This window comes from Mixophyes fleayi, chromosome 12 (assembly GCF_038048845.1).
Source record: "Mixophyes fleayi isolate aMixFle1 chromosome 12, aMixFle1.hap1, whole genome shotgun sequence".
In the NCBI taxonomy this organism is placed as follows: Eukaryota; Metazoa; Chordata; class Amphibia; order Anura; family Limnodynastidae; genus Mixophyes; species Mixophyes fleayi.
Genome location: NC_134413.1, coordinates 81,006,877 through 81,024,622, shown reverse-complemented (window position 1 = coordinate 81,024,622; position 17,746 = coordinate 81,006,877). Strand labels below are relative to the sequence as shown.

Sequence of the window (17,746 nt, the reverse complement as noted above, 5' to 3'; positions counted from 1 at the left end):
AATGAACAGACAGATTCAAGGTCATTCTCCCCAATCTGTCTCGCCTATTAAGCCCCACCATGGACCTACAATCAAAAATGCTATACCTCCCGCAATCGGATTGTCTACGTAACGTTCAGAGTTTTATACTAATAGCAAGGGGTCCCCCATTCACTCTCTGAGCAGTGGAAGTGCCCGGTGTCCTGGGGTGCTGCTGTAAGTACTGCTTGGGGTGCTGGCCTACATTAATTCTGTGCCCAATATTTGTTGTGGTGCATGTTTATTACAAATAACTCTATCCATCTTTGTTTTATCCCACTGATACCAAGATTGATTGAAATCTGTTGACCAGGATGAGATAAATTAGTTACCTCTCCCTCTGTATTAAAAAACAAACAAACGAGATTGATGTATTCAACGAGTTTGGCCAACAGATATCGCACAGACCAGGAAAAGCGGATGCCCCAGGCTGAAGAGGGGTAACATGATTGGATGCGAGTCAGAGAGAGCTTTACAAAATCAGCTCGCTTACAGACGCGTTTCACACTTTGGCCCATCATGTCGGGCTCTTTTAAATCTTTACAGTTTGCACTTTAGAGGATAAGTCCACTCAAAACTAACGCCCCCAGCTTTGAATCAACCAGGATCCCCAGGGATCCTGGTTGAATCAGTGGAAGGCACATAAGCCTTCAATATACAACTGAATACTTAATCGTGGTCATCTGATAGCTGCCCACGGATGAGAGTCAACTTACTGATGAATGGCCTGCAGAAACTTCCTCTGATGCTTACGGACTTTGGCATGGTCAATCTTCTTTAGTAGTTTGGTGTGCTTGTAAATTAGCCACGTTTCCCGGAGGACATTGGCCGCTGCATTCTTTATCTGCAATAGATATAGGGAGACCTCAGCCTCACATAGCACCACGGTGAACTAGCGGTAAGCATGTGTTTAGTGCAGATCTGTATAAGTTTTCATAATCTTTCATTGTTTTTACGTAGGTTTTACTTGCCACCATTTTTGTGACCTGTCAGTCTTCCGACATTCTTTAATTACAATCGAGAACTGAGATTGTAGAATCAATTTAACTTACTACATCATACTCAACCATCATACCATCACATAGCTATATCATTCTCCTCGTCCCTATGTTCTCATGCCCACGTCATCTTCCTCCTGAACCAGTGGCATCATCTGCCCATCTCCCAGGTTACCATCCTCCTGTATGCCCGTATTCTCATCCCCCATATTATCTTTCCTCCCTACCCATGCCATTATTCTCTCTATTTCCCTAAATTCTCTTCACGTTAGGGCATCACCCCTTCCTTTCCCATTGCCATCATCATTCCCATACACCTGTCATCATCCTTCCCATATCTCCGTGTCATCATCCTTCCCATATCTCCGTGTCATCATCCTTCCCATATCTCCGTGTCATCATCCTTCCCATATCTCCGTGTTATCATCCTTCCCATATCTCCGTGTCATCATCCTTTCCATATCTCCATGTTATCATCCTTCCCATATCTCCATGTCATCATCCTTCCCATATCTCCATGTCATCATCCTTCCCATATGCCCATGTCATCATCCTTCCCATATCCCCATGTCATCATCCTTCCCATATCTCCATGTCATCATCCTTTCCATATCTCCATGTTATCATCCTTCCCATATCCCCATGTCATCATCCTTCCCATATCCCCATGTCATCATCCTTCCCATATCCCCATGTCATCATCCTTCCCATATCCCCATGTCATCATCCTTCCCATATCCCCATGTCATCATCCTTCCCATATCTCCATGTCATCATCCTTCCCATATCTCCATGTCATCATCCTTCCCATATCTCCATGTCATCATCCTTCCCATATCTCCATGTCATCATCCTTCCCATATCCCCATGTCATCATCCTTCCCATATCCCCATGTCATCATCCTTCCCATATCCCCATGTCATCATCCTTCCCATATCCCCATGTCATCATCCTTCCCATATCCCCATGTCATCATCCTTGCCATATCTCCATGTCATCATAGCAATTACAAATGAGGTAAACCAAGTTGGGACATACATGTGATAGAGGGTAGAGAAGCCCCCACTCATATGAACTTTCAATCTAGGGGGACGGGGCAGGGCAGAGACACAGGTGGATATGACAGGTAGAGTGTGCCGAGCGAGAAGAGTCAAGTAGGATAGGCTATGGTAGAGAGGTGGATTTTGAGAGAGAGATTGAAGTTTGGGGACAGTCTGGTAGGGAGTTCCATAAGAGGTGGGCAGCATAAAAGAAGTCTTGGAGGTGAGAGTGAGAGGTAGTTATGAGAGGGGAGGAGGGGCGCATGTCACAGGCAAAATGGAGGGGTCGCATCAGGGTGTATCTCCTGAAGAGGTCAGAGATGTATGGAGGGGTGCAACTTGAATTGAATTATATAATTCACACCAAAATACCACATGTAATTATATCACAGGCACCAGCATATCATATGTGATATGGGGTAATTACATGCAAACCTATAATTACTGGAGTAGAGCTTATGTAATTAATTATAAGTGCAGCAACAGTCTTATAATGCTATATTCCATCTCTGCTTCAGATGTAATTTTGTTATATCTGTTGTTACCAGCAGAGGGAGACAAAGTACCGATTAAAGTATAGGAGCTAATAACTAACGATGGCCATATGTTCAGAAAATCTCTTTTTATCATCAGTCATTTTATATATATATCTGAATCGCATAGAATTTTTATGAAGTGCTGTGCGTAGGATTTTACAGGAACCATTCAGATCACAGTCCATCCTGAGGTATAACGAGACGGCATGACAAACGTCTGACACTGGGATACAAACTAAAATTACCATCGAGCTACTAACTCTCATTATTGTATGTCTAGGATCACGGTTTTGGAAAAAATTGCACTATCCTTGTATTAATTTGAATTTCCGGGTAAGCAAGTCCTGAAGCTTACCCCTGATGAGAGTACCAGCACAGAAAAATCATTGACTGCATTTGCTGCTTATTTCTTACTTAGGTCTTCATTTTCGATGTCCACCCAATGGACACTGATAAACACCTTGGTTTTGCATCGGTGCCCTTACACCGTACTCTGTTAGGAATGGCTATACCCAACTATTTCTCTCTGTCCGCTCCTCTATAGAGGCAGACATCTTGCTTCATTAACCTACAGGCCTAAGTGGGAAACTAGTCAAAGTTTTGTAAAATTATTATTATTGTAGAATTGTAAGTTGCCACAGTGTTCTGCAGCGACGTACAGTAGGGATAACAGTACATACATAAAACAGGGACTTACAAGGCAGACAAAATAAAGAGTATGAAGGACCCTGCTCATTAGAGAGCTTACAGGTGGAAGAGGGCCAAGCTGAAACAAGAGGAGCGAGTGTAGCTCATAGTGGAGATTGGGATAGTTGTGAGGGTGCATTAATGTGAGTGATATAGGCGGGAGTACGGTAAAAAGATGGTCAGAGAGCGTCTAAAGATTGAAGGCTGTGAGAACGTCTGACTGGGTGTGGTGGGGAATTCCGAGTGAGAGGTGGTTACCAGAGACGAGACAAGGCGCATCAGAGGTAGATCTAAGAGGATGGGAGGGAGAGATTTGAGATATATGCAGGGGTGTTGTTGAGGGATTTGTAAGGGTGAGTATTTTTTTTAATTGGATTCTGGAGGACACAGGGAGCCAGTGTATGGATTTGCAGGGCGGCGCGGCAGATGTGGAGTGGTGAGAGTGGAAGTTTAGTCTTGTTTCGGAAAGTAATATAGATTGAAGCAGGGATAGATGGGCGAGGGGGGCTAGGAAGAGGTTGCAGATGTATAAGAGTTTGGTAGCATCTTGAGTAAGAAAAGGGTGTACTCTGGAAATGTTTAGAAGGTGGAGTTGACTGGATGTGGGGAGAGATTAGATGTGAGGAATAACGCCGAGGGCCGATTTAAGTGTGACATCAAGTCAGCGGGCTTGGGAGATTAAGGTAATAGTGGTGTCATTGCTGGTGAGGGACTGAGGAGCAGCCATTTTACACTTTATAAAGGACCTCCTGTGGTGGCAGCCATTTTGTGAGCTCAACAAATAGTCAACAGAATGCAGCCTATTTAGTTCTGTAGGTTTCACTGAGGTACTTTGTAAGTCACACAGCAGAGGTAGCCATTTAGTAGGCTGCACCTGTATCGGAGATCCTCCGTGATATCACTGCTTAGTAGTAATCTGCAATCTCTATAAAATCGGCTAAGCTCATAAAATGGCTGCCTCCACTGTGTATAAGCTATCGAGCCACTTTAATTACTACTTTCTCTTCCGGTGATTCGACAGTGATTCGTAATACAACTTTAGAATCATGAGAGGAAACCAGTATTGGTTTCGGTGGAGTGCTGGTACTCCCGGACGATGGGAGCATAATACGCCTGTTTGTATTATGTTCACATTCTATCCCGCAGGCAAACCATGTGAGACGGCATTACACTAGGCAGTCATACTAGTCTTCCTGGCATTGCCAGCTTACCCGTTTTGTCAGCTGTGTATCCATCATGAAATTATGGACGTGCTTCTCTGCTTTGGTGAGCTCCAGCTTGCGAGCGACCACCGCCACCACTAAGGCAGTACATCCAGCACCCTGCGGGGAACAAGCAGATATGAGACATCAGTGATGTAGTCACCATTTCTCCCCTCGCTGCCCTCACACCAACCCTCCAAATTTTCTACTTTCCGACTTCCTCCTATTTTGCCGGCAAGGAGACAGCAGGTCTTCGCGTCTCGGGGGAGTCGTTCTCCACCGGCTCTGCAGCTGCCGGGGCTGAGAGATCCGGCTGTGTCTCCATTTATGGAGATCTGCTGTATATTGTATCTCTATCTGTGCACTTAGGGATTATTATATTTACATAGTAAGTGAAGTCATCATTTCTGCTTTCATTAGGAACCCTTGTGTATTATAAGGAATACAATACAACTATAGATTATATGGGATAATGTGTCGCCTACAGACTCATGCTTTAATATGTCACGGTGACATCTAATATCCTTATAATTTACACGTAAGATTGTTATTCTTTTTCATTTTTCTCTTCTCCTTCACTTGCGTATTAGACACTTCTCCACCTGCCCAGGTGAAATCACAGATCCCCCTCCACCTGCCCAGGTGAAATCACAGATCCCCCTCCACCTGCCCAGGTGACAACACAGACACTCCTCCACCTGCCCAGGTGACAACACAGACACTTCTCCACCTGCCCAGGTGACAACACAGACACTTCTCCACCTGCCCAGATGACAACACAGACACTTCTCCATCTGCCCAGGTGACAACACAGATACTGCTCCACCTGCCCAGGTGAAATCACAGATCCCCCTCCACCTGCCCAGGTGACAACACAGATACTCATTCACCTGCCCAGGTGACAACACAGACACTTCTCCACCTGCCCAGGTGACAACACAGATACTGCTCCAGCTGCGTATCAAACACTTCTCCACCTGCCCAGGTGATAACACAGACACTCCTCCACCTGCCCAGGTGACAACACAGACACTTCTCCATCTGCCCAGGTGACAACACAGACACTTCTCCACCTGCCCAGGTGACAGCACAGACACTTCTCCACCTGCCCAGGTGACAGCACAGACACTTCTCCACCTGCCCAGGTGACAGCACAGACACTTCTCCACCTGCCCAGGTGACAGCACAGACACTTCTCCACCTGCCCAGGTGACAGCACAGACACTTCTCCACCTGCCCAGGTGACAGCACAGACACTTCTCCACCTGCCCAGGTGACAGCACAGACACTTCTCCACCTGCCCAGGTGACAGAACAGACACTTCTCCACCTGCCCAGGTGACAGCACAGACACTTCTCCACCTGCCCAATGACAACACTGACACTCCTCCACCTGCCCAGGTGACAACACAGACACTTCTCCACCTGCCCAGGTGACAACACAGATACTGCTCCAGCTGCCCAGGTGACAACACAGACACTTCTCCACCTGCCCAGGTGACAGCACAGACACTTCTCCACCTGCATATCAGACACTCCTCCACCTGCCCAGGTGACAGCACAGATACTCCTCCACCTGCATATCAGACACTTCTCCACCTGCCCAAGTGACAACTCAGATACTCCTCCACCTGCATATCAGACACTTCTCCACCTGCCCAGGTGACAAAACAGATACTCCACCTATCAAAGGGTGCAGAGCCATTTTGCCGGTGAAAAAATGGGTGTTTTTTCGCTTGTGATAGAGCATGTTTTTCGCATCGGCCAGTACAAGATAACCCTCTCGGCGGTAAGATTCACCGTCTTTGACCAGCAAAATCTTACCCGTGGTCTCTAAATCGGCTGAGACTTAGAAATCAGCAGGAAACTGTGGAAAGAATAGACTCTGCTTAAAGAAGAACTCCACCCAGACATAGTGCAGTATAACACCCGTCATTTCACAGCCAGGATAACCTCAGGAATGCGATGTCCTGGTCTAATGCCAGATGCAATTACTCAGTGTGGGCACCTGCCGTATGGTCGTTTCCCTGCTGGAGAACGCGGCAACGTATTAAACCTCATGTGGTTTCTTGTTGAGAGTGTGGTAGAGATCCGCTTAGATCCTGCCCAATCAGAGCTCTCCCCACCAAAGGCGTCAGCATGCTTGAAGTTCAAACTTCTGCTGCTTTATCCGGGAGACCAAGAGAACATTTAGCAGAACTCGGGGGAGAGTATCTCACAAACGGTAGACCTCCCGTATACCAGAATGCAGCAGTTATGCTACTTGAGTAGTAATTTTATACTTTCGTGGAGTTTTTGTATGGATAGCTTAAAGGGCATTATCTTAAGAGAATCAACCTAATATGAGCTCACAGTCCAATAAAGTGACCAGAACTGAAGATATATGACATAAACATTCTCCAATAACCATGGTTGCATGAGGGAAGCATATCTCTTTGCACACCAGACTTCCTGTTTAGAATAGAGTCTGAGTAGTACTGCAGAATGCCATCAGAAGCCCAAGTTGACAGAGATTGGAGCGGAGCAACATACTCTCATATAAGTATCAAGATTACAAGCTCCAATATCTTAAAGGTAGTATAATCCCTTTAATTTCCATCATAGTATGAACTTTTAAATATGTGACTATTACAAGATGCTTTTTTCCTAATGTAATTAATAGCCAATATATGGGCAGCACGGTGGCTCAGTGGTTAGCACTTCTGCCTCACAGCGCTGGGGTTATAAGTTCAATTCCCGACCACAGCCTTATTTGTGTGGAGTTTGTATGTTCTCCCCGTGTTTGCGTGGGTTTTCTTCGGGTGCTCGGTTTCCTCCTACACTCCAAAAACATACTGGTAGGTTAATTGGCTGCTATCAAAATTGACCCTAGTCTCTCTCTCGCTCTCTCTCTCTCTCTATGTTAGGGAATTAGACTGTAAGCTCCAATGGGGCAGGGACTGATGTGAATGAGTTCTCTGTACAGCGCTGCGGAATCAGTGGCGCTATATAAATAAATGGTGGTGATGATGATGAATATATATAAAATGAATCACCCATAGATGACTCCAGTGGAATAGCGCCTCTGGTGGTGAAAGTATCATCTAAAATGAAAGCTTTTGAATGTGTAAGTTATGTTTTAAGTCCAGAGTCCCTTTAAGAGAGGAACGGGCATACGAAAAACCCCATGTGTCCCAACCCAGAAAACAGATCCAGATTATTTCGGGCTGAGGTGCTTCCAGCTGCTAGATGTGGTCCGATATTTGGAAATGCTCCAATGGGAACTTGGAAGAGTAATAACAATCCTTCTTTGTCTATCCAGCGGTTACCTCACCCGCGAGTTGGTGAAATCACCGCTTCATACTGGGCTTTGTGCGTTTTCCTTTTTACGCGTCTGCTGGCGCAGCAGAACGGCATTTTTTTGACGTTTGAATTGTGATCTTGTGGCAGCAGCTGAATTGACTGATATTAATCAGCGCATCTGTTCATGCCCTGGTCCCCCCAAAATCTGTTCTTCTAAATAGACACATTCAGGCTGGCTGGTATGTCTCGTCTGAACCTGCCAAGCTTTTTGTGTCCCCATTGAGAGGCTTCCGTCTGGTTTTCCTCCCTTCATTAAGCTCCATTCTTGTATGTTCCTAATTAATGGAACATCAAGCGCCAATTTGTTATGTTATCCTGTCTCTCTCTCCCTACCCTGGTTTATAATAGATTTGTATACTGTACCTCCATAATTTATAACTGTATACTGTACACCGTAATGTATAATACTTCTGTATTGCTATATTGCTCTCTAGTTCTCTGGAACCACCACCCTCCGCTTCCTGAGGGGACTGGTCCGGGGCTTTTTATTAAATGTGTGGTTAAGTGTAGGCTATTAATGTATTGTAGGGGCTATTAATGCAATGTGCGACCTCTGTTAAATGAAAGGGCTAATAATTTAATTTCAGGGCTCATTCTTAGTAAAATTAAATGCTATTAATTTGATATTAGAGCTGGTAGAGGGAAGATTGGCCTACTTATTAAATGTGAAGTCTATTAATGTAATTTCAGGGCTGGATGGGGGAAGGAGGTCTAATTATTAAACGTTGGCGCTGTTGATGTAATGACAGGCTGGTTGGGAGGAGGGAGGCCTTGAGTGTTCACTCATTGCTCCCAAAATTCCCAGGATCTGGCCAGGCACCAACTGAGCGTATGACACTAGCAGCAGCAGGTAGTCAAAGCTGAAAGAACAGGTAGGAGAGAGCAGCTTGGCCTGCCACCTGTCCTGATTTCGGTGTGGGAGTCCCAATTTTGGGAGACTCCTGTTCTATCAGGACTGCAGGGACAGTCAGGAGGTGTGCCCTGTTTCACAGTGCCTTTTTCGTAAAGGGGTGCACCTGGAGGTTGGCCTAGCCTTATCTAAAGAGACACACATGCCCTTTGCATGCTGGCTCTGCCTCATTCCAAACTACGGACAATTTTGCCCTTTCTGCAACATGAGGCCACTTTCACAATATTGTTTTAGGGCTACTTTAAGTTCCCAATCTGCCCCTTTCCCTCTGCTCTTCTTTATCTATACCACTTCTTTTGAAAAACTAATAAGCTCCTCTGGATTTCAATATCGTCTCTACGCTTGTGACACCCCAATGTGTCCTCTCCGGCTCACTCATCATCTGTGTTGCCTCATGTTAATAAAGGTCTCTCTTGATCTTGGATGTCCTCTCAATCTTTCAAAAACGGAGATATTAATCATCACACCAGCCAACATAAGCCACTTTCCTGTTATCTCTGTGTCTGTGGACAACATGACAATAAACCGTATCCCTAAAGCTCATTATCTAGGTGTGATCCTTGTCTCAGAACTGTCCTTTGTTCCCCACATCCGATCTGTACCCAAATCCTGTTCCATACAATGAAGAAAAAGACTCCAGAATACGCACATATCTCACACAAGACTAAAAAATCTTTAATTCTCCCGCATTGACTGCTGTAATTCCCTCTCTACTGGTCTTCTGTGAACCAGACTTTCACCCCTACAATCTATTACTATTCTGTTTGAATACAGCAGCTAGACTAATATTCCTCATAAAGCTTTCTTCTACTGCTGTTAGGCTCACTAGTCTCTTCCTTTGTCTGCACTTTACAGAATCCAATATAAAATACTTCTTCTATCGTTACAAAGCCATTAACAAAAACGGCCCAACATATCTGCTAATTCTGCCACCCTGCTATGTCTCTCTCATCCACACTCATTGCATGCTCCCATTCCTGGTTACAAGACTCTATTCGGGCTGCACCCATGGTGTGGAATTCCCGCTCTAGTACAACACCAGCCTGCAAATTTCCAATCGTTCCCTGGCATAAAACCCCTTCTGATAAGCTCCCAAACAACCTTCTTAACCTCCCGAGACTTCTCTACCTGACCACCAGCCCTCTACACAGTTCCTGCAAAGCTAACATTTAACTCTCTTTCTATTCAACCTACTGAGCTCCAAACCAACATCCCTGTGTGACTGGATCATCGAAACACTTCTTCCAGTTGCAATCTGGCTGGGCCAATATGTAATCTGTGACACTTAACCTCATGTATTCAACTTCTATATTCCTACAGACTGTGAGCTTGCAAGCAGGGCCTTATTATCTCCGTCAGTCTGTAATACCCAGTCTTGTTTATATTATTATTCCCGATTGTAAAGTGCTACGGAATATGCTGGCGCTATATAACTAAATATTAGCAATAAATCCCCTTTAATTCTGTTCATTCTCTTTGCTAGTGAAATAGCTATAAATTAAAACACAAAGGAATTCTTGTAATCACAACTTCTAGTCTATACTTCCAGTATCCATCTTATTTTTTACACTATTAGAATGCCTGATAAATCTGTCCCCTCTTCAGAGGTAGTTGGTGACCATATATCTGAGCACTGGAGTCACTAGCACTTGGCAGGAGATCATAGCAGAAGGGCCGAGGGCAGGTTAAAAAGAGGCAAATAACTAACAAATAAAAGTTCTAATTTGTATAAGAAGTATCCTGCTGGATAGGTCGTGTTTTATGTAGTGCTGAATGAGGCATCGTTAAATTGTGGGCGATGGCCAATTTAACCCGCGTCGAGTGCCCATGTCTTTTGAAGAGGTTTTTCTTGCCTGGTGGCCGAGCGTCCTGTGGCACGTCTGACAATCTGAAATCTTTGCAGAATTCCCTGTGCTCCGTCTGTGCTCTGCAGCGGAGCAATAAGTAGGTCAGGAATCGGATGGGTGACAATTCATACAAAATTTATACTACCTCCAATTAGAGTGATTTGAGGCAGAAGGCGAGCCCCTTCTGAAATGATGTCTGTGTGCGGAGGATAGGCACAATGGCTGGGTCCTGAGGACGTTCTGTATTTTAGACAGCACCAGGGACGTGCGAAGGCCTCACATAAAGGAACGGGTAGATATATTGTGATGAGGTTAGTTAGGGGATGCCGTCTCCTGGGGTTCACGGTGACACAAGGCAATAAAGCAACCGGTAATAGAGCACTTTGCTAGCCCGCAGCTCGTTTTATTGGGCAGTAAATGATCAGGCAGCAAAAATAAATAGACAACTAAATAAATCTTACAGCTCTAACTAACGCCTTGGCGTTCCTCTCTCTGCTTATGGGGAACCTTGTATCCAGCCCACACACAAAACAGTGGCAAACAGCAAGTTTATCCAACTTCCAAGTCAACGTTGGTCTCTCTCACCAAATTCTCCCCAGGTAGTGAGAAAATCACTCACAGCCTTCAAATCAGTCTGCTACTGACCTAAAGGAGCGAAGGCCCACCCACTCTCCTCCATTCACTCCAGGGACCCTTAAAACAGCTCTTACTTGAGCCGAACACTTTAGAAAGACAATACAGTTCTCTAGAGTTTTTAATTAATACATAAGACAGAAACCTAGGACACACATATACATACCATTCATACATATGGGGTAGATAGATTTTTATAGGTAAACATGTCGATTTGCGGACCAACACGGTCTGATGGGAGGCAGTGGTTAGATTGGGGGTGTTACGTGCTGAGTGCAGCTACATTTAAATGAGGCAGAAGATGGACAAAGTGCATTTAGTGGGTCATCCGCTGGCTTGCGGACAGGCGTGCAGCCTTTTTCAAAAAGGACTTGAATCTAGGTGCAAATCTACCAATGTAATAAAAAGTGTGATTAGTAATTTAAGACATAAAGGAAGTTATGCCGAGCAGTATTATAGCAGAAAAATGTTGACATGAATAAACTGTTTTTAGATTTGACAGTGAAGTGATGATTACACCCTTTCCAAAGTGCTAATGTTGAGTTGGATTTGCAAACCCGCAAAGAACAAGACAACCCCTCCAGGATATTTCGGAGGTGATGTCCAAGAGCCCAATGTGGGAGAAGCAGGAATACCAAGTTATACTAGGACTTGGGAGGGCGGCTTTCTTTCCCTCTCTGAAATTCGTATGGCTGCCGCATATTACGGGAGAGTAGGAACGTGTGTTCGATAAATTAGTCTTAGAAAATTGCATTGGAGTGTAAGATTCCCTAAGTTCCTTTATCCCATATGGAAATGCAACACATATGCATGTCTGTATATCTTTAAGAGCTGTCTAGTGGGTTGCAAGTTCGAAAGTAAGCAGCGCGGCTATGCAACGCCATTAATTGCATCGCTCCGGAAAATGTAAAAAAGAAAACAATTATTAAGCCCATTTACAGTGTGACAAAAAAAAGAAAAAATAAATGTTCCACTTTACACAGGGATATTTACCATGGGCCGTGCTTCGGCCTACACTGTCGCCATGGAAACACAGCTGTAAGGCCTAGCGCCAAGGGCTGATTACCCAACCAAACAATAATAATAATTGCAGGAGCGGGGAGCCACCGGAGGAAAAAGAAGTTTGAAAGGAAGGGAAAGCCCTCGCATGAAATGACTCAGCTAGAAAATGACATTAATTATACAATAGAAAGAAAGGAAAGACGGGGCATTTCCAGGGCCTGAAATCTGAAGAGAGAGAGAGAGAGAGAGAGAGGAAAACAAGCAGGGCGAGAGAGAGAGAGAAGGGAGCGTTGTGGTAGAATATGTATTCCGAAAGATTAGCTGGAGAAATAATTACTGCTGGAATCCGGAGAGAAGATAATTGGAGCCCCTGAATTAGAACAAGATATTTTTAATCAACGGGAGGCTGATTACATACCGCAAGCTCTGCTGAGACTGAGGAGAGCTATTCGAAGGCACGGTGTAAGTTTAGCAGCAGACGCGGCGACATATTGAACGCCGAAGCCGTCAAGCTGATGTTTGTCTCCTGATTTGTTGCCATCCATCGGCAAGACAATCACAACTAATTAAGTCAGAGTTTATCATTTTATATCCGTGTCTCGTAACCAAAAACAAAAACCGGTGCCTATTCCGGTTGAATGCCGATTGGTTGTGCTTACAGAGTGCCGAGACATCAAGTCGGACACTTCCATGGAGGAAACTGGGAATGCTTCTAGGTTTCTGTTTTCAGGCTAAAGTTTTATTTTTACCTGTCAACCCCCAAAAAAGGGTCACCCAACGCAGCGACACAATCTCTCACTCACCATGATGCCGGTCAACAGGCAAACGCCCTTCCCACAGTAGGTGTTTGGCACCATGTCACCGTAACCGATGGAGAGGAACGTGATGGAGATCAGCCACATGGCACCGAGGAAGTTGCTAGTAACGTCTTGCTGGTCGTGATACCTACAGAGGAAAAGCGACAAGACCACAGTTCAAAATGGAAGCCAGATAACGCACATTATTATTTTTTTTACTATACATATAAAAAAATAAACTAAAAAGTTTAAAATATCCTGCTGCATCATCCAGCTACATACTTTCTGAACAGTTTTTCTTTCTCTCCTCTAAGTCGTCTCTTTAGTGCGGCTTTCAGCAATCCCACTTCCTTACTGTTTTATGAGTGGCTATCAAATGTCGTGAGGAAGGGGTACTGACCGGAGCACATTGGAGACGACGGCAGCACAGACCGATCTGATTATACTTTTGATATTATTTTCTCATTTTTGATTCTTTTACAAAAATGTTTTGGTTGATGTTCAACCTTCGAGAATGACACTTCTACGGCTCCAAGAATTAACCCATCTCTGAAGATATCCTCAAACTATTCTCTGTTGATAAGACCTCAAGACACATTTAATAAACTCTGACGCTAGGCTTGCTGGCAACTGTAAGCAACAGCTTGCGTCATGCATTTTATAGGATGGCTTTTTATAATCTTTATTGCAGTCAATGTGTCAACGTTCATCACGTATCGAATGATCGACGGCCGTTGGCTTCACTGTGTAATGGAAGATACGATACGGATATTGAATAGACCAATTCTTGGAATAGAGGACTAGAAATGTCATTTGCCAGTTTGCTGCCTTTGCAGTGACATTGTAGGTGATCCGTAATCTTGTTTTCAACCATTTTCACACTGTTATTTTCTTAAGGTTGGGAAGTTGATTAGAATTTAAGGAGTCTCGTTCATAAATATAACACAGTCTCACAATGTTGGGTCTTCCTCAGTAGGAGTTCTTCCCAAAATTCCTAAGACATACTGGTAGTTAATTGCCCTCTGAGTAAATTACTCCTGGGGTGTGGTTTTGTGTGCTTGTGTTAGAGAATATAGATTGCAAGCTGTTAGGACAAGGACCGGAGTGAATGAATAAACATTACTGTACAGAGCTGCGGAATTCATTAAAAGGATATTATAAATGAAAGATAATGATTAGAATATCAGTGAATGCATGTTTAGTAAAAGAACATTACTTTGTGTGTACAAATTGGGTATATTTTCTCATCATCCTACACAGATAAATTACACAGGGACCTCCACATCTCTGCTTAACATTTCTAATCAATATGAATCCAAATATTTAAATTTAATTTGGATGTAGTGACATGAGTCTGCAACAACAGTTTAGTTTAATAGCCTATAGCAAACAATTATGCATTGATAACACCATAACCTTTAGTCTCCCAAGTAGAACTGACCAGAGAGAATAATTCAAGTTTTCTTCATGTACTGTTCCTTTAAGACACTCACCTCTGCCATGGAACAAATATGGCGGCTACTCCATGTAACTCTGTACTCCCGGTGCCTTAAATACCTAAAATAAATTGCAAGTTCTTTGAGGCCAGTGCTTGTTATTCTTGCTGTGTTCCTATACATATTTAGTAGCTAATAGTACGCTGCACTGAGCAGGGCGGCCATTGTGTTGGAGATCAAAAATGCGTCTCTTGCTCCTGTTCTATTTGCACATTGTAACCAACAAAATGGCGTCTGTAATGTGGATCCGTCACCTACACAAAATGGAGTCATTTCATGGTCTGAACCAATATTCAACCTAGGAATTTCCTGGGAACAAGTGATGTTTCTGATGCAGCTGTTAGGCTACATTCTCGAATTTTAGTTCAGACCACACGATGGTTCTCTCTTCAGTGTGTAGGTGATGAGTCCATATAAGTAACTAATTGTCAATTGTACATATACTCTAACTCAAGGGAACCAATCAGGTGTCAGTTTTGAACAGTGTAGTGCGAGGTGGATTAATGTAAGCTAATACCTGGTTGGCTGATATGAGTGCTATGGTATTGTTGACTGTGTTTTAAAATTCATTAAAGATATACAGGCAATAAGGACAGGACATTTTCACAGTAAAATGGACATTTTTTTTTTTTTTTTTAATCATACAGAAATATAAGCAAGGTTGTACAAAGATCCAGGGTGGGTAGCTCGAAACCAGAAGCCAGCAGTGCACAACACTAGATATAGAATTAAATTTTGAAGGACTTAAATCCACGTGTGTAACAATCCTGGTATACAGGTAGCAGGCCGAACAAACAGAATGTAGCCCAGGCATTGGTTCCAGCTCTTCGGGGGTCAAGTGGTAACCACCACTGCTGTATTTGGGGTTATCGTTGGTGTACAGACTTATCCTATTTCCCCTGTACATTCCCAAAACTGGTCTGTGGACCTCAACAAGACAGCAGAGGAGAAGGGACTTTGACCTTCTCTGTGAACAGTCTTGCAAAGTGCTGTCATCAACCCACCCCTTTGCAAAGGCTTCTGGGAACTCCTACAGCAATAAAGGGATTGTAAAGAGAGGAAGGTGGTCTCTTGGATTACAGGATACAGAAGAGGGAAAGCTCTGCTGCCCTTCAGCAAGTAAAACCAGAGGTTATTACCTGTGGATCTCCAGACAGGGAGACAGGATAACTCCCCTTGAGTGTGCTCTCAGTTTAGGCCACCATTAGTGGGATGGGTATTAGGCTACCTTATATTTGTGGATGGTAAGGATAGTGGACCTTAGTACAGCAGATTAAGGACATAGGATTGCATACCTCGATTTATGTCCCGATTTAAGAGGGACGGTCCTGATCGGAAGGGTAATTTGGGAGGTATTGTATGTTCACTGCTGTTCTGCATGGCACAACGCACTGGTTCGCAGGCAATGGAGGTGTTTGGAGGGGAGGACAGTACAGGGCAGTCTGTCATTTCAAAAGCACAAGGTACTCATCCAGGGGTGTGACAACGCCCAATTGTGACGTGGCCATGCCACCATCACAATGAACCCCTTGTCCCAATGCCGGATTCCCAAATGTTGGGAGGTATGAGACTGTCTTTAGGTTACTTGCTAAGCACCCGTTCCCAGGAGATTTTCCTGTGTCTCTGAAAGAATCTTCAGCTATTAAGTCATTTTTTTAACTGTGCACACAGCAGCCAGGAAGCACTAACGCGTTTTACATTGTTAAATAGTGTTTGAAAAGTTCTCATTGGTAGAATATAAAGGAGATGGTTTATAGAGCACACTGCAAAACACCATGTCTCATATGATACATGTACATGGTCCGTCCTGCATACATCAAGGTAATTCCTATTCTCAAACACAAACTAGAAGTGCACCGAGGTCCGTGGAAAGACTGGAAAATCGCCAGAGCTGCACTGTGCAACAGTTCAAACGTCACAAAGTCCAACCTCCTTCTACCAAGTATCAACTCTTTCAATAAAAGATTTTTTTACGTTCATCTTATAAAATAGTGCTCGTTTAACTCATTTATGGCTTAAACTTAATCATTCTAATGAACGGACATCAGGACTGTCCGTATTGGCGGTGGAAATTTTGTGTGTGTGAAGGTTTTATTACATTGATCGGAATGGGCAACATGAAAGGCGCAGAAGGATAGAACGAGACCCAAAGACCGTCAGATTTGAGCAGCAGTGTGGGGGGGCCTAAGGAGGAGATGGACGCTTATCACTGGCCCACATTCCAAAAAATGTGCTACATGGTCCTTCAATTTTGTGTTGCACCAGTTCATCAAAGGGTCGTTGCGACATTATTTCGAAGGTCTCATTCCTGAAAAGGAAATTCTGTTTCACCGGGTCCAGTGCTGAGGATCATTTTGTTTTTAAAATTTTCGAATCGAAGCTAAATACACTGTGGTTCGCGAGTTTTCAGCTAAAGTTCTAAACGTTGGTGGGGTATTAGCAGAAGGGGGTGTAGGCAATGACCGAAGTAGAGTACTCTCTCTAAAGAGAAAGTAAGTGTTGTAGATGAAAAAGAGTCAAAGAAGTAAAACGGGACAAAAAAGTATGAGGAACCTCTTACTGGTCTACTGCCCTCATCCTTTTCCTCCCGTGAAGCGTTTTCACTATAGACAAGTGGGCCACCAAATCTCCCATTGTCATCTCTCAGTTGATAATTCTAAAGATCACAGTAAAGTTGGACAAATTTCCCAAAAAGTTCTTTCCTGCCAGGGTAACCTGAGCAGAGGATGAAATACCAAAATCTCACTGTGGAATCCCAATTTTCTCTCATCTCCTGTTATGGTGGTAAGAAAAAAACTCTGAACTTTGTAGGACACATAGTTATTGATGAAAGCGTAACCACTGACCAAGCTAAAGAGGAGGCCCCGACCAATCAACCTGACTGAACTGCAATATTTTCTGGGGTTTTGTTGCTAACATCAATGGTTTATTGATGGTTACTCCATGATGGTGGGTCTTCTTAAAGACTTATAGAGAACCACAAGAAAAGACTTGGGGTAATCCCCAGGCGCCTGTAGTGATGGAACAATAAAGGAATATGTAATAGATGTTTATTTGAAATAAAGATGTGTTTTGTATCTCACAATGTTTCACTGATAATAAAACAACAAGCACATATCAATCATGCTGACATATGTAATGCTGAATGGACACCCATTCTGCTCAGTAGGTTTGTTGGCAGCAATGGTAGCGAAGTCCAATGTATTGGTGCAATCACCATAAAAACAAGGCCCCAAAC

At 43.8% G+C, this 17,746-nt stretch overlaps 1 protein-coding gene across 1 annotated transcript in view; it reads right to left on the bottom strand.

Moving 5' to 3' along the window:
• KCNN3 (potassium calcium-activated channel subfamily N member 3) overlaps positions 1-17,746 on the bottom strand; it is a 66,468-nt gene that overhangs the window by 6,240 nt on the left and 42,482 nt on the right. The window contains exons 4-6 of the mRNA XM_075193164.1: positions 13,019-13,160; positions 4,492-4,602; positions 735-862 (exon numbers count right to left, since the gene is read on the bottom strand). Of these exons, the coding sequence (XP_075049265.1) occupies positions 735-862; positions 4,492-4,602; positions 13,019-13,160 (381 nt within the window). The remainder of the gene's footprint in view (positions 1-734; positions 863-4,491; positions 4,603-13,018; positions 13,161-17,746) is intronic.